Below are 21,547 nucleotides of genomic sequence, written 5' to 3'. Positions count from 1 at the left end.
ACATCCAGAACTGATTGTATTAGTATGTAAATAGTTATCAAATCCATTATATTAATAGTGAAATTCTCACATCCTGTTAGAGTGAACTTTCTGTAAGCTTTGCACTTACTTTGAGTCTTTAACACTTCAGCCATCACATTTTATTGTATCCTCTGGACAAAGCATATGTAATGCAATATTTTTATTATTTATAATAGGATTAAGCTATACAAGAACAACCTTGCTTTAAAGCTACAATTGGGTTTCCAAAGCTTAGCTGTGAAATTGAGTGTAGTACAATTTGAAAACTTATTATGATGATGATAAGGCTCTACCAAAATGGAATTAGAGATGTGGTTCTTTGTGTTGATATTTTTATTTTTATGTCATATATATAAAAGGCTTCTAAAGCTGGCTGTAAGGCTCCTCTTGCAATAAGATCTTCATGTGGAATGATTCCAGGAAATCCCTATCCTAAAGGGAAACCCAGTGCGTTGAATGGATTGTTAGCAGTAAGTATGGAAGCTTTCCTTTGAACACATTTGATCAAAGGTTTATCTTAGTCATAAGAGGTAGCATTATCATTTTCAGTTAGGTCTTTTCAGGGCAGTTTGAATTTACCACGTGAGCACAGTGGAAAGGAAAGGCTGGTGAATGTGGGTGTGAGTGACAGATCTGGCAACTTATGCATTTATCCAAAAACACCCACACATAGGCTTATCTTATTTCTGTCCCATTTAATGTTAAGGCTTACAAGATAGTTAGAGACAGAATGTTTACAGCTGCACGATGCAACATAAATTTGTGCCCTGTAATTCTTTTCAGTTGATGTTTTCCCAGTTGGGGAGATGGGCATGCTAGAAGGTTTACTGAGTAATAATTTGATTTGAGGACCAATTTAAGAACAGCATTGACAAAGGTCTGTGACAGATTTCCATCTGTCAATATTTATTAAGTTTATTAATTAAAAGAGAAAAAAAAATGACAAAACTTCAAAAGTTACAAAGCTAATTTGGTTGACCATTTGTAAGATACAGGTAAAGCAACATCCTAATGATGGGAACCTTAGTCCAGGAAGGACATCAGCGTGTTGGAAAAGATACCAAGACGTCAGTAAAGGACAGGAATCCTGTGCCTTTCGGTCATCTTTTCATTCATGAAATTGTACCCTTTGGTAGAATGGAAAACATGGAAGTAAAATGATTTGGACATTTGTGCTATAAGATTCTGTGTTTGTGAAACGGAGTGACTAATATAGTTAAGCAGGTTACTTGCATTATCATTGTAGCAAAATATTCAAACATCTTTGGAAGTATCTTATAATATCTAGAATAATACCTATAGGAATAATAAGACATGTGAAATAGAACTGTATATTAACCAAATATAAATTTGCTACGCAAAGAACTGAATATGACTTTCTTTGGTCAGGCACTTTCCGTAAAGAAAGAAAATGAAGATGTTTATAATAGTGGCCGAGGGATAGCGACCTGTATTCTAGGACCTTCTAAGCCAGTAAGTATGGAGGCCTAAGTACTGATAGCATTGATTTATAAAGTCAAGAATTATATTTATAATGACATTGTCCACTGTTTACATTGATGGGCAAAAAAAATCAGATAAGAGGATCAAAAGCTATGAATCTTTATTAGTGAGCTTCAACCAAATATTGGTGCCTAATTATATCACATTCTCCATTTCCTATCAATTAACAGTTCAAACTTTCCCTTCAAATGAAGTGTAAAGAAATAATTTTACATGTGGAAAGGCTGCAGGAGTAGAATGCTTGCAACCCTTCAGTCTGTTTTTGAAAACATAGAGCCAATATTTTTGCCATTTTAGTAACATTTGTCTTCTTCAATGCTTACTTAACAATATTTGCGCTTTGTGACTTCTGCAGTGAAGAAGCTGGAAATGTTGTATATTATATTACACAATGCTGCTGACTTGTATAACAAATTTTTACCCAGACTTACTTTGAAAGATAAGTTTGGCCAGTTTTGTGAAAGTACTTGTGCAGCAATCCAAAGAAGTTGGGACAGGCAAGATCAGAATTCAGAGGGATTGCTAATAGGGTTTTGCATAGATAGTGTAAAGTCATAAGATCTGGTAAAAGGACTCAAGTTAAATGGAAATATTTAAGTGACCAGAGCCAGGGAGGGATCTGTGGGCTATATTGGTAAAATTGTTAGTGTGTCTGATCACAAGGTTAGCATCAATAGCTAAGGGTATGACTCCAGGGTTAAGGAGAATTTTAAATTGTACCTGACCTTTCGAGAGCGTCTGTGAAATCGGGTTGGGATCCTTATTAAAACAAGAGTGGCGTTGGCCCGCATACACTCTTAACTACATTTATTTGTATGGCAGTTAGTTCTTTGCGTCAGTTTGTAAGATGATTGTGAAAAAAAATGCTATCTACTCTGTGTGCAGGGTAAGGTGAGTTGGTACTCTAATGTTTTAGACTTCTGAGTTACTTCTGTTCCTAATGTCTAAGTTGTTTTGCACTTAAGTTCCCACGTGTCACAAATTTTTTTTGGCCAGTACTAGAGTTGTCTGTTACGTGGTCATAACTGAACCTTTTCTTTACAGTTGGAGTTTTGATTAACAGATACTTTTTTATTTGAATGAATCATTTGAGTGGTTTCCATACCTTTAGAACATAACAAATTGCTTAACAGAATGAACAGCTTCTGAAGTGCTGACATTGTTAATATTGCCACATTTCAATGTCAGCTTGAAGCAAGCAAAATTACATGAAGCATCAAACTTTTTTTTAGTAGTATTGATGAGGACTGGACATACTGGAAAATAGAACCTAAAGTAGATAGGTGTTTGATGACCAGCATGGACATAGTGGATCGAAGGGCCTCATTCAATGATGTTGAACTTACTCGAACACTAAGAGAGCTTTTTGTCTCTTCAGCTGAAGCAGTAGACTGAATCTTGCAATAAAATCTTTTCTATAAGGTGCTAATTCCAATAATTGTCAATGGGGATTGTGTTAATTGGGCGGAAACCTACAATTTATGATTCAGAGGTGATAGTGCTGCCATCTAATTGGAACTGCTAACAATCCTTTCTTGTTTTCCTCCTTTAGTCTTTCTCACCCCCCTGCCTCTTTTGTGGTGATTTTTCATGTTTATCCGTCGAAAAGAAGTACAAATGCTAGAAAAACATCGTGAACATAATCTGTACTTCTAAAATTGAATTTATGATTGAAAGAGTGTTGATTTATACTTAACAAATCATTGAAAATGGAGTTTGAAATTATGAATTCATTTTGTGTTTTACACTTTATTTGGATATCAAATTCTACAAAGTATACTTGTGAATACATTAGCAGAACCTTTTAGCTTTTATTCAAAAATTGGCAGTTCTACATATTTATATTTAACTTCTCTTTTTGTTTAGGCTCCAGCAACATACAATCCTCATAAGCCTGTTCCTTACCCTATACCTCCTTGCCAACCACATGCAACTATTGCACCAAGTAAGATTTTAGTCAGATTTTTCTTCAGCTGTTTTCACTGGCAACATTATTTATACTGTACGCAGTCATGATGACTCAAATAATTTGTGTATCAATTTACTGACAAAGCTTTAAGCATCTTACGGTAGTAATGCTGTTGTGTCTATTTTGACATCAGAAAATGACTTCTGTCCAAAGAATCAAGATTGCGTTTTGGTCAGTAAATATTTTGTCTGCTGAGAAATGATTATAGGAATTCTTCTTTTAAAAATAGAGAGAAATTTCACTTCATCAGTTGAGCTATATTTAGGGAAAGATCCAACAAGTAATAAGACCTGTAGCTCATTGTACCATTTTGCATTGTAGCATCTCTAAACTGTTGTAGCAGTCTATATACTTGTTTTAATCTATAATGGTTGCAGGTTGCACTTCACTGGTTCAACTAGATAGCCTCCAATCCTCACTCATTACATACAGGGAAATTTCCTATGAGGACATTATTTGAATATAAACATCCACAAGTATGCCATCTAGGAAGCTATGTTTGTGTCTCGGACTGTGTAGAGTTTGCCGTACATCTCTTCATTAATTTTGAAAACTAAGTTTCAAGCCACTTAACTACCATGAATGCCTATTTGGCATGAGCTAGGAAGAGCACACAAGCATGAAGGCTCCTTCATACTGAAACTGTAAAAATGCATTCAAAGAAACAAAAAACATCGTGCATGAAAATGCATGTATACGGTTGTGCGTTTTGGGACAGAGTTATTATAATGAATACTTAGATGCAGCAATCAATAGACTGATGTAAAATATTAATAAAGTTTGTTACAATGTAATTGCGTGCATAGTACACTCATCCCCAAGGCTACTCAGTCTTTTACAGCAGAGATTTGCTTAACGCCCCAATTGCACTTGCCTCTCTGCAAATATGCACCCATTGCTTGTTATCGCACAGCTGGATGACGCATCACTTCACATCTGCAAAACTGGTGTTGTATTTTCCTGTTTTTTGTTTCTTTGAATGCATTTTTACAGCTTCAGTATAGACTGCATGAAGAAGCTTTCATGCTTGCATGGTGTTAATATGCCATGCCCAATCGGCATACATGGAAGTAAATGGCTTGAAACTTAATTTTCATAATTAATGAAGTAACGTATGGCAAGTTCAGTATTGTCTGAGACCTAAAAGTAGCTTGCCAGATGGCATAATTGTGGATGTTTATTTCCAAATAATTGCATACGGGCATGATGTAGGAAATGAGACTCTTCAGATGAGTCCCAATTTATATACTTGTTTGTTTTTTCTGTAGGTGCATACAATACAGCTGGCCTTGTCCCAATGGGCAGTTTCATAGCTCCAGTTGTAGCACCCGCCGCCTATGCTCCTCAACAAGGTCTGACCAGAATTAATTTACTTTCAATTTTTAAATTTTACTTTTCATATAATTGTGTTTTTTAAATTGTATTTTGGTTACTCAGGTGGATGGGCACTTGGAGCATTCTGTAGCGTTAACTAAAGAAATTTATTTCTGAACCACTGCTCCTGAATATTTGAATCTTCTGTTTCTTATATCACCACTCAATGTAGGGTTAATTCACCACTGAGGGTTAGTTGAATTTGATGAATTTTGTTTTATAATAAGCAGAAAAAAAGCTGTTTGACCCATGCAATGCCTTAAAATACTGACAGTAGCTCTACTAAGATCATAACTAGAAATGAAACAGAAAAATAGATAAAGAATAAGAAAATGTAGAAACAGTATTGTAAACTGTTGTATTGTAAACGGTACTGAACTTATTTAATTGCTTGGGGAAGGACTCTGCAAAGCACTTTGATTGTGGGGGTGAATTTTTTAAATACATAGAACATAGAAAAGTACAGCACAGTACAGGCCCTTCAGCCCACGATGTTGTGCCGTGGAATAATCCTAATCCAAAAATAAAATAACCTAACCTACATTTCCCTCAATTCACATAGAAAGGCCACTGGACACTATAAGATATAGGAGCTCAATTAAGTTGTTTGGCCCATTGAGTCTGTTCCATCGTTCAATCTAAGTACATATTTGGATTACTTTTGCCTTATCTGTTTTATGCTCTTGACTGGAAGTGTCCCTGTTAGCTTCTGCTGGGTTAGTATTTGTTTAGAACATTCTAGCCTATTCTGTGACGTGGTCTGTTCCGTCTATAAAGTCGCATCAGAGGCAGTTCATTATCTTTCCCTTAAATTTCGCAATAAGAGGTTATGTTTGCAGTACATGACCTTGTGCCTCACATGTATCTAATATCTTAACCCTTAAAATCATGGTACCTTTCATGGATTGATGTAAAAACTCTAATTTACAGCAACTATCTGGCTCAGAGTACTGATACGTATGTCTGGTCGCAGAATTCTTGAAGTTTTAAGAATGACCGATAGTGCCCTGAAGATGTTCCAAAGCTCTTAACTACAGATTACGTTTGAAGTCTAGCTTCTGTTATTGAAAGGGCATCTCTAGTTAAGTTATACCCAGCATTTCAACAAATTAAGTGAATAACTGTATAATTTATTTGAATGGTGTTTGATTGAGGAGACTGGAAAAATAACTTCTTCCTGGTATTTGTGTTCCAGTCTGAACAGTCAGCTAGGAGTTTGATTTCACACCTCAAATAAAGGAGATGACATTGTGGGAAGGTACTACTGAATTTCTGGTATGCTATCAGTTACATGCTGAACATTGGGGAATCCAGAGCTTCTCTTATGCTACTGTGTCTTCTGCTGGTAGAGTCAAGTAAAATTGAGAGGCATAATTGAAATTTGAGGTGCCTAGGTAAACAAAATACCAATAACCTGTAACAATGAATTGCAGATTAGGAGCTAGGATAGATCTTCTCTGTTCCCTAAAAATGTATAGAGATGAAAAAATCTTGAACAACTTGATAGCCCTTTTTAAAGAATTGTCATTGAACCACTTTGAGCAAAGTTTATGTTCAGACATACTCATGAGTGTACTAGAATTTAAAATTTAAAATAATGAGCCGAGGAGCATTTAATAAGTGAATATTTTTCAGTAATTATTTATTATTGTAATACAAGTTTTAAGGGAAAAATATTTTTCTTTCAGCTTTTTCCAGACCAGCCAATCAACTAAACTATAAGTCCTCTGCTGCCAACTTGCATGCAACTGTGTTCTCACCACTTGGTTCCTACCCATCTGCTCCTGCAACACCTGTTGCAACACCTACATTTGTCCAGTCACCTGCAAATCAGTTAGTTTTTGCTTCAGCACCAGTAACACCAGCCTTTTCAAGGCTTGGTACATCCACCTCGATACCTTCAGTTTTTGCAGGTGTTCCTCAATCCAGTGGCTCTTCTGCCCCACCTCCATATCCTGAATGCCAGGATGCTACAACTGTAATATCAGCAGTACCACCAATGTCTCAGGCTCATGGTGAAGTAAGATCAGGGAGTGCTGGCACACCACCTCATAGTTCAACTACCACAGAGTTAACCTCCAGCTACACCAGCACAAACTGTAGTCCTGGTGTGATACCGCAAACTGGGTGAGTATACTGTCTTTGTAACTGGTGCAGTATGAAATGTGTACTACAAATGTGCAGTTGTCCTTCTTTCAATTAACCTGCTAAGTCTGATGTGAGATTTAATAACAACATCAGAACTAGAAGCAGGAGTAGGCCATCTGGCCCCTTGAGCCTGCCCCGCCATTCAATAAAATCATGGCTGATCTTTTTGCGACTCAGCTCCACTTACTCGCCCACTCACCACAACCCTTAATTCCTTCACTGTTCAAAACTTTACCTAGCCTTGCCTTAAAAACATTCAACGAGGTAGCTTTAACTGCTTTACTGGGCAAGGAATTTCACAGATTCACAACCTTTTGGGTGAAGGAGTTCCTCCTGACCTCAGTCCTACATCTGTTTCCCCCTATTTTGAGGCAATGCCCCCAAGTCCTAGTTTTCCCTCTAGTGGAAACAACCTTCCTGCCTCCACCTTGTCTATTCCCTTCGTAATCTTGTATGTTTCTATAAGATCTCCCCTCATTCTTCTGAATTCCAACAAGTATAATCCCAGCCTACACAGTGTCTCCTCATAATCCAACCCTGTCAACTCTGGAATCAACCGAATGAATCTCCTCTGCACCCCCTCCAGTGATAGTATATCCCTTCTCAAGTAAGGAGACCAAAACTGCACACAGTACTCCAGTGTGGCCTCACCAGGACCCTATACAGCTGTAGCATAGCCTCCCTGTTTTTAAAGTCCACCTGTCTAGCAATGGCAGACAAAATTCCATTTGCCTTTTTAATTACCTGCTGCACCTGCAATCCTACTTTTAGCGATGCACAAGGACATCCAAGTTCCCTTGCACAGCTGCAATTTTTTACCATTTAAAACACAGTCCATTTTGCTGTTATTCCTACCAAAATGGATGACCTCACACTTACAAACATTGTACTCCATCTGCCAGACCTTTGCCCACTCACTTAGACTATCTGTATCCCTCTGCAGACTTTGTGTCCTCTGCACACTTTGCTCTACCACTCACCTTAGTGTCATCTGCAAATTTTTTACGCACTACACTCAGTCCCCAACTCCAAATCATCTATGTAAATTGTAAACAATTGCAGTTCCAACACTGATCCCTGAGGCACACCACTAGCCACTGACCGCCAACCAGAAAAACATCCATTTACCCCTACTGTTTGCTTTTTACTGGTCAACCAATCCTCTAGCCATGCCAATACATTACCTGTAAAACCATGCAACTTTATCTTATGTAGCAGCCTTTGGTGTGGCACCTTGTGAAATGCGTTCTGGAAATCCAGATACACCACATCCACAGGTTCCCCATTGTCTACCATGCAAGTAAGGTCCTCAAAGAATTCCACTAAGTTAGTTAAACATGACCTCCCCTTCATGAACCCGTGCTGAGTGTTCCCGATGTGACAATTTATATCCAGCTGTCTTGCTACTTCTTCCTTAATGATAGATTCAAGCATTTTCCCCACTACCAAAGTTAACCTAACTAGCCTATAGTTGCCTGCTTTTTGTCTAATTTCTCTTTTAAACAGCTGCTTTGCCTTACATTAATTATTATTCTCCCTCTACACTCACTTCTCCCTTTCCCCCTGCTTCCTAGTTTAAAGCCCTATTAACCAACCTATTTACCTTTTTTGCCAGAACACTGGACCTGGCCCTGTTCAGGTGGAGTCCATCCCAGCAGCATAGATCCTTCCCACCCCAGAACTGATGGCAATGCCCCATAAAAAGGAAACCCTCTTTCCCACACCACTCTTTTAGCCACATGTTTACTTCCCTGATCCTCGCTTCTCTATGCCAATTTGCATGTGGCTCGAGCAGCAATCCGGAGATTATGACTCTTGAAGGCCTGTTTTTTAATTTTGTCCCTAGCTTTTCATAAACCCAAAATAGATCATTTTTTCCTAGTCCTGCCTATGTTGTTGGCACTTTCGTGGACCACAACTGGATCCTCCCCCTCCCTATCTGGTATCCTCTCAAGCTGGTCAGAGATGCTTCGCACCCTGGTACAAGGCAGGCAACACACCAGGCGGGATTCTCGATCCTGCTGGCAAAGGATACTGTCTCTCCCCCTGATGGATGGAAACCCCTACAACTACAATCTGTCTTTTTGCTCCTCCCTCTTGAATGGCCTCCTGGACCGTGGTGCCATGATCAGTTGACTCGTCCTTCCTGCAGCCCTGTTCCTCATCCACGCAGGGAGCAAGTGATACCTGTGGGACATTGTCAAGGGCTGCGGCTCCTGTGTTCCTGTCTGCAGGGTCCCTCTACCTGCCTTACTCGCAGTCAGACGCTGCTGTCCCTGCCAACCGATCGAATTAATATTAGTTATTCTACCAGTTGTGACTGCCTCCTGGAACACAGCATCCAGGTATTTCTCCCCCTCCCGGATGTGCCGCAGTGTTTGGAGTTTGGATTTCAGCTTATCAATTTTGAGCCAGAGCTCCTCAAGCAGCCACCACTTGCTGTAGATGTCATTGCCATTCTCAATGGGATCAGCGAGCTCCCACATCATACAGTTACAACACATCACCTGGCCTGCCATCCCTACTTAGTTAATTATTTAAAGTTAATTAGTTTTTTTTAAGTTTTGCAGTGTCTGCTGCACCAGTAAGTTTACTCAGTTATACACTCAAACAGACTCTGCCTTTACCTTCTGACTCGCTCCCAGAGGATTTGGCGTCTAGGTGACCACCCCGAAAGATAGCAAAGAGATGAGAAAAAGAAATGAAAATAGTTTACTTGCTTACCATGTTTGGTTGTTGTTGTTATTAGGTTCGAGGAGGTGCAAGGGTGGGAGGCACTACGTGTGTAGTGTCTCGGGTATGAGTTAACTCGCAAATTTATTGAGTGGGAGCTTACCTTCCCAGGCTGCCCTCGCGCTTTCTCCCAGACTCCTGCCGTTGAACCAACTGAAAGGCTGCAGCCACGCGAGGCAAGACTTCCTACAATCAAAAAGCTCACCTTCCCAGGCCGCCCCCGTGTCCCCTCCCGGACCCCCGCTGCCGAAACAATTGAAAGGCCACAGTCGCGCGAGGCAAGACCTTTCATAATTGAAAAGCTTACCTTTCCAGGCTGCCCTCGTGCCTTCTGCTGGACTCCCGCTGCTGAAATAACTGTAAGGCCACAGTCACATGTGGCAAGACCTCCTACAATCGTAGCCTTATAGACAAGTTGAATGAAAAGTAATAATTTTCCTCTAGATGAAATTTTACATGTTCATGTTCTTATCTTTTTCAAAGTTACCAATGAACCAGTTTCTGTAATCCTTGCTGTAGTGCATTCTGGTTTATAGTTTTCTGAAAATTTCTTTTCCTCATGCCTTCCCCCGTCCTTCTGCCAATTGGCTTAGATCTGTATTTACTGGTTACTGACCTCCCTGCCAGACAAAAATACTTTATCCCAGTCTACCAAAACCCTTTGTGATATCACGATGGTAAGAAGCAAAGAAGGTTGTAAAGTTCTTTTCCTCACAATAGAAAGCTCATTTTTTTTCAGCCTGCAGAGCTCCATGCTTGAAAATCGTTATCGTTCTGGGTAAATGAATTTTAAAATGTTCCATTGAACTGGCACAGTTTTTATATTCTTTATGTTTGCAGATTTCTATATTGTTAATGCAATAGTGTTTATATTTTTAATGACATGAAATAAATCAATCTGTAGTCAAAATAGTGAATACTCTTGACACACTCAAGGACAAAACCAATATCGTAGTAATTCTCAATAACTTTTAAAAACCTGTTGCTGTTGCAGTTCTAATTGTCAGTGCTTTAATCTTGCATTACAATTTTTCAGGTCATCCTCAGGTTTTCAGACAACTGAAAATTCCAATACATCTCCACCGATGAGCAACTCATTCCCAAATCTTCTATCCTTCCCAGGAATGTCTATATTTTTCCAGAATCAGACTTTATCTCCTGCATCCCTGTCTGCACTCCAAGCTGGAATGACTGTTGCAAATTTATCTGGTCTTCATTCAATTGCAACTGCGGCAACATTGTCGGGAATGCATTCCTCTGGGAATACTACATCCCTGTCTCCAGTCCAGAATGGTGTGATGGCAGCTACAATGCCTGGACTTCAGTCTGCCGTTTCTGTTGCTGGACTCCAGTCTAGTTCGGATGTTACCTCTCTTCATGGGTTCCAAACCACTGTATCGCTAGGTGGACACCAATCTAATGGAAATACAGCGTCTCTTGCTGGACTGCAGCCTACAGTATCTCTTGCAGGGTTGCAGTCTGCTGCAGCATCTCCAATTGGAATGCGATCTGCTGCAGCATCTCCAGCTGCACTGCGATCTACTGCTGCATCGCCAGCTGCACTGCAAGCTGCTGCCTCTCTCGCTGGCCTGCATGCTGTTGCCACCTCTCTTGCTGGACTGCAATCTGCTGCCTCCCATACTGGACTCCATCCTGCTCCTACATCTGATTCTGAGCTTCAGTCAGTTCCTGCCTCCCCCTCTGAACTCCAGCATTCAGTTTCCTCTCTCCCTGGGCTTCAGCCTGCTGCTGTCACTCTCCCCAGGTTGCAGTCATCTTCATCTTTCTCTGGACTTGATTCTATTGTGGTTGCTGCCTCATTACCTGGATTGCAACCTACTACAACTGCTATCACCCTTCCCAGTCTCCAAGCTGCTGTGGCTGCCTCATCTCTGCCTGGCCTTGAGTCGGCAATGGCTGCTGCTTCTCTTCCTGTTTTGCAGTCTGCTTTGGGTGCTGCTTCTTTACCTGGACTTCAGCCTCTCGGTGCTGGATCTTTACCAGGAATTCAGTCTGTAGTAGGTTCCCCTGCGCTTTCTGTTATCCAGTCCACCATGGGTGCTACTTCATTTTCTGATCTCCAGTCCACTGTAGGCACCACTTCTATCCCTAATGTACAGTCTGGTATGAGCATGGTGTCACCTACAGGCCTACAGTCTAGTGTGGATACTGTGCCTCTGCCAGGATTCCAGACAACTATGGGTGCTGCAACTCTTCCTGGATTGCAATCTGCTGCACCCTCTGCTTTACTGCAGGTAAGATGCATACATATGAGTGGACAGTGAGCAGAAATTGAATTTTTTTTCAGCTTCTCAGCCAGTCATACATGTTTTAATAATATGGATGAGGAAACGATATGTCATATCTCCAAGTTTGCAGATGAGACAATGTATTTTTTCATGACACATAATAAAATACTATAGATTATCATATTGATTAATTAGGATGCACACTAGATCAGAAAATGGGAAGTGTTCAGTTAGTTCTGTTCCTTGGAATTGTCTGTCACAAGGGATGAAGATGTGCTATAATTGCTATAATTGAGTATATTTGAGGCAGTGCAGGGAGTAGAGAGATGTTGGGAGCATGTAAGAGAGTGGACTTGAGGCAGATAATCAACTATCATGTTGAATGGAAGAACATGTGCAAAGGGCTGTATAGTCTACTCATTGAGTCAACAGCATGGAAACAGACCCTGCAGTCCAACTCGTCTGCACTGACCAGAAATCCTTATCTGACTTGATCCCATTTGCCAATATTTAGCCCATTTCCCTCTAAACTCTTTCTATTCATTTAACCATCCAGAGACAGTAAGAAGTGCAGAACGTGGAGTCAGAGATAAGTGTGGAGCTGGAGGAGCACAGCAGGCCAGGCAGCTTTAGAGGAACCGGGAAGTCGATGTTTCGGGTCAGCACTCTTCTAGAGATGCCCACCTTGAAGAAGTTATCTCCCTCCCTCCAGAAAGACCTCAGTGGCTATTTATTTTGGAGCTCCCTTCTGCCTCCCCCAATTCTGAAGAAGGGTCCCAACCTGAAACGTCAGCTTTCCTGCTCCTCTGATGCTGTCTGGCCTGCTGAGCTCCTCCAGCTCCGCACTGTCTTATCATATAACCATGCAGATGCCTTGTAAATGCTATAATTGTACTTGCCTCCTCCACTTCCTCTAGCAGCTAATTCCATACACGCACCAACCTCTACCTGAAAATGTTTCCCCTCTGGTCCTTTTTTTAAATCTTACCCCTCTCTCCTTTAACTAATGCCATCTAGTTTTGGACTCCCTCCACCCTGTTATACTCCCTATTCCTACCTCTCATGATCATATAAACCTCGCACCCCGAATTCTTGTGTTCTCATGTTTTTGCGTTGTAAATATCATCAGAATGCCTGATCTGAGATACATACAGAACAACTGCACCTCCCAGTCGCAAACCATTTCCACTCCCCCTCCCATTCTCTAGATGACATGTCCATCATGGGCCTCCTGCACTGCCACAGTGATGCCACCCGAAGGTTGCAGGAACAGCAACTCATATTCCGCCTGGGAACCCTGCAGCCATATGGTATCAATGTGGACTTCACCAGTTTCAAAATCTCCCCTTCCCCTACTGCATCCCTAAACCAGCCCAGTTCGTCCCCTCCCCCCACTGCACCACACAACCAGCCCAGCTCTTCCCCCCCCACCCACTGCATCCCAAAACCAGTCCAACCTGTCTCTGCCTCCCTAACCGGTTCTTCCTCTCACCCATCCCTTCCTCCAACCCCAAGCCGCACCCCCAGCTACCTACTAACCTCATCCCACCTCCTTGACCTGTCCGTCTTCCCTGGACCGACCTATCCCCTCCCTACCTCCCCACCTACACTCTCTCCACCTATCTTCTTTACTCTCCATCTTCGGTCCGCCTCCCCCTCTCTCCCTATTTATTCCAGTTCCCTCTCCCCATCCCCCTCTCTGATGAAGGGTCTAGGCCCGAAACGTCAGCTTTTGTGCTCCTGAGAAGCTGCTTGGCCTGCTGTGTTCATCCAGCCTCACATTTTATTATCTACCATTCTTGTGAAATTTCTCTGCGCTCTGTTAACACCTTCACATTCTTCCTAAAGTGTGGTACCAAGAAGTGGATACATTATTCCAGTTGGAAACTAAACCAACATTTAGTACAGGTTTACCGTAAGTTTCCTTGCTCATGTACTCAGTGCTCCCATTAATAAAGCCCAGGATGCTGTATGCTCAAGAATCTTGACAGCAGCCAAAATAAAGCCGCCTACTTTGTTGGCATCTGATGTAGCACTTTAAGCATTAATTTTAATTCAACACCGACACATGGGCAGCAGCACATGCCATCAACAGGATATATCGCAGCAGTTCACTAAGGCTCCGTACATAGAACATAGAACATTACAGCACAGTACAGGCCCTTCGGCCCTCGATGTTGTGCCGACCTGTCATACAGATCTGAAGCCCATCTAACCTACACTATTCCATGTACGTCCATGTGCTTATCCAATGACGACTTAAATGTACCTAAAGTTGGCGAAGCAGCATCCAAACCCACAACCTGTATCATCTAGAAAGATGAGGGCAGCAGATACATGGGGATGGCATCACCTGTTGGTTTCCCTTCAAAAGACCTTCAGAAATAGAAACAGGAGTCAGCCGTTCGGCCACCTGAGCTGCTGTGCCATCCATCTCAGCTCATCCAACATGCCTCATGTCGACTTTACTGCCCTTTCTCCATTAGCTTTGATTCCTGAACTGATCAAGAATCTATGTTAAATATAAACAAGGATTTTACCCTCATAGCTCTTTGAGGCAAAGAGTTCAAAGACACTCAACTCTCTGAAAGAGGAAATTCCTCCTCATCTCAGTCTTCAAATGCTATCCCTTATTTCTGAGACTGTGCCCTGTTGTCCTAGACTCTCCCATGTGGGGAAACATCCTGTCAGCATTTACCCTGTGAAGCCCCTTAAGGGAGATGGCATGGTGCCTCAGTGGTTAGCACTGCTGCCTCACAGCACCAGGAACCCAGGGTCAGCTCTAGCCTTGGACAACTGTCTGTGTGGAGTTTGCACATTCTCTCCATGTCAGCATGGATTTCCTCCAGGTGCTTCAGTTTCCTTCCACAGTCCAAACAATGTTGCGGGTTAGGTTGATTTGCAATGCTAAATTTCCCATAGTGTGCAGGGACCTTCAGACTAGGTGGATTAGCTGTAGCAATGCAGGATTGCAGGGATGGGATAGAAGGAGTGGGTCTGTTTGAGAAGCTCTTCAGAGGGTTGATGTGGACTCAGGCCAAATGGCCTGCTTCCACATTGTAGGGGTTCTCTTATTTTGTATGTTTCAAAGAAATTCCGCCTCATTCTTCTAAATTCTGATGAGTAATATTGCAGTCTCTTTAATCTTTGCTCATAAGACAATCCCTCAATATAGGATCATCCTAATGCAGCTTCTCTGAACTGCCGCCAGTGAAATAATATGCAATAAACCTTTTATTAACCGGCACCTTTGAGATCAGGAGTGTGCTAATCAAATATTCCAGATAATCAAGAGGTTTGCACAAATACTGTAAAAACACACACTAAGTAATAGAAACATAATGCAGGGTATACGCATTACTGTTAAACTTTATTTACATTATAAATCACTAAATAATGTACCTGCCTTAAATAAATCTAACTTACACCCTCAACTGACTACTTGGACGTTGCTGCATATTGCTGTTTTTGAAGAAAAATAGACTCAAGATTCAATCAACTGTTGATATTTCTTGTGGCCATTTGAACATCAAGGGTAGTTACATTGAGGTAAAGAAATTTAAAATATAATAATTGGACAGAAGAATACAGTAAACATCATGGTATTTGAGGTATAAAACTTTTGCCGGTTTATCAAAAGTGGCTGTTCATTTAGTGCCGGTTAAAACAAAGTTTGCTGTATGTCCTTAAATAAGAAGGCCAAAACTCCTCTCAGTGCACCAGCACCTTGTATAAGGGGTTGCAGCAAGACTTCCCCACTCTTATACTCCAACTCCTTTGAAATAAGGCCAACATTCCATTGTCTTTCCTGAATGCCTGCTACACTTGTCGCTAGCTTTCCATATTTGTGCACAATTTCCCCAATTCCCTTCGTGTTGCATCTCTGCAGGTTTTCTCCATTTAAATAATATTCTGTTGCTTTGTTCTCCCTTCCAAAATTTACATTCTGGCTATTGTAAATTTGCTTCCTTTCTCCAAGTCATTAATGTATGACATTAGCAGTTGCAATTCTAGCACTGATCCCTGTGGAACCCTGATGGTTATAGGTTGCCAACCTGTAAAAGCCACCCACCATTCTGACTTGGAAGAGTATCACTGTATCTTCACTGTTACGGGGTCACAAGCCTGGAATCTCTCCGAACAGCACTGAGGGTCCCCACATTCCATATATTGCAGTATTTCAAGATTTCTGAGTAGTTAGGGACAGACAGAAAATACTGATTTTTATCAGTGATGCCCACATTCTGCAAATGAATGTATGTTAATAAATAGATTAAGATGAAGGAGATGCTAATGAGGCTAGAATTTGGAGGCTAGATACTTGAGGTAACTTGCCGTATGACATGTACAAGGTTTTCCTTTTGCTCAAATCTAGGTAAAGGTGTAAAATTAAATGCAATTAAGTTAGTAGTCTGATTAACATGTCCTGCATAGGTAATCAGTCACAACAGAGTGCAACCAGTACTAATGTAGAAATGGAACAGCTAATCAGCATACTTTTCATAGAAAAAATGTTGTTAGCACTCTCTGTTACAATTACAGTTACAATGTATTATTTTTTTCCAGTCACACTCAGCTGCAACTCTGGAGAACTTTCCAACTCAGGGCAACAGTGATTTTGGATGCTACCCATCAGGACCAGGAACTCAATTTTCCCTCCCACCTGGTTTATCTTCTCAATTAGGGTGGCAGTAGATAATGGACCTGCTTTCAAATACCCGCTAATGTTCAAATGTAAAGCTGATGTTTGCTGAATTTATCCATCTCTTTGATTAGGCATACAGTATATTTAGCAGTTTATGTCGGTGAATCTTGATGGGTTTTTTTTTCTAGTAGAATATAACTGAACATAATTTTTTAAAAAGGGGCAAGGAATGAAATAGAAACAATGTCTTAAGTTTGAGTTGCTTCTTATTAGTTGCAGTATCTGTAAGCTGTTGAGACTTGCTAATATTTTTCATTCAAGTACATGGAACATGGGAGAAACATTACAAAGGAACAGTTGTGTAGTGATAAAGTTACTGAACTAGCAATCCAGAGACTGGACTAATGAATTGGAGACACGAGTTGAAATCCCAGAAGATGGGGAATTTAAATTTTGGTAGCTGAGTCAATGTGGGATTTACAAAAAAACGTGCCTGTAGTAGTGACCATATTACCACTGGATTATTGGTAAATTTCCATCTAATTGTCCTTTTAGGGAAGGAAATCAGCTGCCTTACTTGGTCAGGATTGTGTGTGACTTTAGACGCTCAGAAATATGAATGATTCTTAACTCTCCTCTGAAATGGCAAAGCAAGCTACTCAGTTGTCAAGGAGGTCAGTTTTCTGCAAACAGTTCATTATTTGTTTGAACATTTTATGATTAAAGCTAGCTGTCTTATGCTGCTATTTTGTGGCAAACACAAGCAGTATTTTTCACTAAACCCCCCCCCCACAATGTTACCGTCAAGCCAAAAAGATGCTCTGTGGACTACACACATGAACATTGTGGTTTTTGAGTCATTACCATTGTCATGACAAATATGTAGGCAGGTAGTCTGGCCCAACAACTGCCAGACCACACAAAAGAACCTGTCCCTTTGACCATCAGCAGGCAGAATCTGATCACGCTCGTAAATCTCTGTTACATGGTATTCAACATTAGATTTGATTTGATAAATTATTCTGACCACTAAGAATTACATTGGAAACCAATTTAAAGTTATCCGTCTGGCTCACAGTAATTCAATTTCACGTGCTAGAAGCTACATTTATTCATGCACAGGGTTCTGTTCTTTGAAGGAAAAATATGTTCCGGGAATTTTTTTTTTAAACTGAGTAAAGGCTTATAGAAACAGCTAATTCCCTTTGCATTCCCATGGCAGTGCTCTGACCGAACAGTTGATGTATCTGGTTTAAATCTGATCACTCTAAAGCAGCAGTACATCAAAAATGGGAATGCTTTGAAGCTTGAAAAATAAGAATGTGTCAGTGTATATCTTTTTGGAAATTGGTCATTGTTCCAGTGATTAAATAGTTTAGTTTTGAGTATTGTGGAGGCAGTTACCAATCCAGTACACTGTGGTTTCTGGAATTATAAAACACTTTTAGGGTTTTAATCTAATTCTTGCATTAAGATGGTGAAGACCTTTTCACAACTGGGGAAGCCCAAAACAAATGGTCACAAGTATAAGGTAGTAGCTAATAAATCCAGTTTCGGGAAATGTTCTTTACCCACAAAATATTTAGAATTTGAAACTTGAAAACCTGCTGAATAATTGAGATGAATAATATTAATGCTTTTAAGTTGAAGCTAACTAAGTACACGAGGAAGGGAGAAATTGAAGAATGTGTTGAGCATAAACAGCACAGCTCAATTGCACCAATTGGTAAGAAAGAATTTAAATAAAATGAAAATAAAACTACTGTAAAAAGAAAGAGGACAAGTGACTTATCCGGCACAAATTTACATCTTTGTAACGTTTGATGTAGACTTGTGCTTTCTGCCTTATTTTAACTGTTCCACATGTTTAAGTGTTCTGTACCATCATGCTGGAAACAAATAAAAACAGTTTGGGGGAAGCACAAGTACTTTCAGAAGGAAATAACCCTGGATTTGTTGCTACTACAAATAACGTAATATTTTATTCCACTTGGTACTTGATTTCAAAGGAAATTATATATTTTGGTTGAATACTGAAGCCTAAGGCTATTGGAGGACTGTATTGTTAAGCATAATGTGAATTTGCTGAAATGCTAACCAAAGAGTTGGTGCAATGCACACATCTTGCTAATGAAGTTTCAGTTACTGTGAGTCTTGATTCTGTTACAAATTCTCTATTTCCTGTATGTGTTTAGAATTGTATACGTTGAACTTTTTATTTGTTATTTAGATGCAACTACTCAGAGGCTTCAGTGGCAACATGTTTGAAATTATACATATTTCTAGCAGTAGAGTTTTATGTAAACAATTTAAAATCTAATCAAGCTGTATTGAATTATAATTTGACAATATTGTCTTTTGGTGCTTGTTGGTATGATGCAGTATCAACTTTAAAAGGTATTTTTTAAAGTACAAGCTGTAAAGCTTATAGGAAGTAAAATGCATTCATGACATTCTTTCTAAAATATCAGAGGTCACTAAAACCTATGATCAAACTGGCACTTTCAGAAAACATTAGTTTGGTATCATTAATACATTTTATAATGTGAGTCAACAAGATGAACTTTATTAGTATAAAGACTTGTAGAATAAAATTAATCTTATTCTGAGTACAGTACATACAAGTTATTTGAACTTCATTTTTGTTTTTATTTGTCTAATACAGTCGGCACAACATCGTGGGCTGAAGGGCCTGTTCTGTGCTGTACTGTTCTATGTTCTATTATTTCAACACACTTGTCAGAGCATGCTTTTTAAAGTAATTTTATACCTTCCATCCCTGAGCATTCTTTGTACTTTTGATGCTATTTACATGTTCTTTATTATAAATATATTTCTACAGTAACCTAAGCCTGATATGTCACTGTCCATTTCTTAGAAACAGAAATAAGTACATAACGAACATCAGGAATAAGAAATGTTCATGTCAAATTGAAGGTACAGTTATAGCAGCTAGAAGCATTTTGAATGTGTCTGAAGTGTTTTGTCTGCTGTCTTATCTGGCAATTTATTCTAAGTGTTTACCTTTTCAATAAGATCTTCATAATAGTTTTGAGCTTCCAACAAATTTTAAATGTATTTCGACTGGTGCAATTTTCCTGACATTATATGAAATATTCTGGATTATATGTATGTAACTCATTCAGATGTTTTATATAGGTTCCCCCATCCCAACAAACTTTTATTTAGTTCAATCTAGAAAGTTGTACTTCTAATTCCTAAACATAACTCATTTTTCTTGCAGTTGGAGGAGTTTTGCTGTAACCTGCACCTTCGCTAATGCATGAAGCAATTTTAGTGATGCCCCAAATTGAAGATGGTGTATATTGTATATTGTTTGTACAGCATTGTTCAGCCTTGAGCCAGGGTCATGGTCTAAGGATATGGGGTAGGCCATTTAGGAGTGAGAAGAGGAGAGATTTTTTTCATTGAGTGATGCATTCTCTGCCACAGAAAACAGTTGAAATCAAACCACTGAATTGTTTGCAAGAAAGAGGTTGATATTCTTAATGCTATCAAAGGGCGTGGGCTGAAAGTGGGAACGAGGTACTGAGTAGGATGGTCAGCCATGATTATAGGGAATGGCGGACCAGAATCAAAAGGGCGTATGGCCTATTCCCGTTCCTGTTTCTATGTTTCTGTCTTGTTTCTTAACGTAACCCCCAGAAGGATTATTTCATTGTTCTTAATATTAGTTCAAATACTGTAGTGGGGAGACCAAGGGAAAGAAGTAATTAGCATTGGAGGATGCTCACGTGAGGTGTGGATCAGCTAGGATGAATTCAGAGATAGTAGGAACTGCAGGTGCTAGAGAATCTGAGATAACCAGGTGTAGAGCTGGATGAACACAACAGGCCGAGCAGGAATGTTGACGTTTCAGGCCTAGACCCTTCTTCAGAAAGCTAGGATGAATCGTCTGTTTCTGTGTTGTAGATTGTATATATTCAGTTTGTTATTTTTTAAAAAGTGGTTTCTTAATATTTTGTATGTAATTACTGATCGAAAGCAGCAAATGCTAAAGGGGACGGGGAACTGTGTAGTTAAGTTGTGTTTGTTTGCAGAGAAATCAGAGAAACATTAACACTGATTTCTGCCCGCAGATGCTGCCAGACCTGCTGAGCTTTTCCTGGAATTCCTGTTTTTGTTTAATTTCCAGCATCCACAATTCTTTCGAATTTTTTCGTGTGTGTGTTTATGTAGAAACCATCAACAAGGAGCCATGTGTTGAATAGTAATTAACTGAAACCTTCTGTTATGTTTGTATGGTCCTTTTTTTAAAAGTAGAACTGTTTTTAGTGAAGTAAGAACAATGCCTTAAAATAACAATTTGATTATGTATTGTTAAGATACCATTTTGAATTAAAATTATAATAGAATTACAATCAAGTTGTTCATGTTGTAAGTAGATAACCATTTAGCAGCCTGTCTGCTTGATCTCATCCATTGAATGGACTTGGTTTGGCAAATCGAACAGTGGAGAGGGAGAAAAGAAATTAAAATCAGAAATGAAGAAGAGATGTGCGTTCCTTTTAAAAAAGAAAAGGTTACTTAAAAACCTTAATTGAAATTTCAGTGTAGCATTTAAAGTCCTTTTTGGAAAAGGCAGTACGTGTGAATTTAACTACGCATGCTTTTATGTAGCATTCAAGAAGTAGATATACCAGCTTCATTTTTCAGGCTCTAATGAACCATGGTGCAAGAAACCACTCGCACAACTTTCATTTTAGTACTTCATTTTATCTAAGAAGATTTTCAAAATGACATCTATTATGACATAGTTCAAGCCTCTGTGCTTGAAATAATGATAATTAAGACAAATTGGATGCAGTGAAATTTTTGTTTTCAACATGAAAATGATTTTGACTTAGTATTTGTAACATGTGGCTTTCCTGATTTTAAAATCTG

At 39.7% G+C, this 21,547-nt stretch overlaps 1 protein-coding gene across 2 annotated transcripts in view; it reads left to right on the top strand.

Moving 5' to 3' along the window:
* Window positions 1-21,547, top strand: part of proser1 (proline and serine rich 1) — a 37,368-nt gene extending 15,821 nt beyond the window's left edge. Inside the window, exons 5-11 of one of the 2 annotated variants that reach the window (XM_048532761.2) lie at window positions 381-491; window positions 1,411-1,494; window positions 3,391-3,469; window positions 4,762-4,845; window positions 6,556-6,994; window positions 10,785-12,003; window positions 16,564-21,547. In XM_048532761.2, the coding sequence (XP_048388718.1) occupies window positions 381-491; window positions 1,411-1,494; window positions 3,391-3,469; window positions 4,762-4,845; window positions 6,556-6,994; window positions 10,785-12,003; window positions 16,564-16,692 (2,145 nt within the window). In that variant the 3' untranslated portion in view covers window positions 16,693-21,547. The remainder of the gene's footprint in view (window positions 1-380; window positions 492-1,410; window positions 1,495-3,390; window positions 3,470-4,761; window positions 4,846-6,555; window positions 6,995-10,784; window positions 12,004-16,563) is intronic. The other variant, XM_048532760.2, reaches the window with a different exon arrangement.

The sequence above is a fragment of the Stegostoma tigrinum genome, chromosome 6 (genome assembly GCF_030684315.1).
Source record: "Stegostoma tigrinum isolate sSteTig4 chromosome 6, sSteTig4.hap1, whole genome shotgun sequence".
NCBI classification, from domain to species: domain Eukaryota; kingdom Metazoa; phylum Chordata; class Chondrichthyes; order Orectolobiformes; family Stegostomatidae; genus Stegostoma; species Stegostoma tigrinum.
This window is presented reverse-complemented; position numbering and strand designations above follow the sequence as displayed.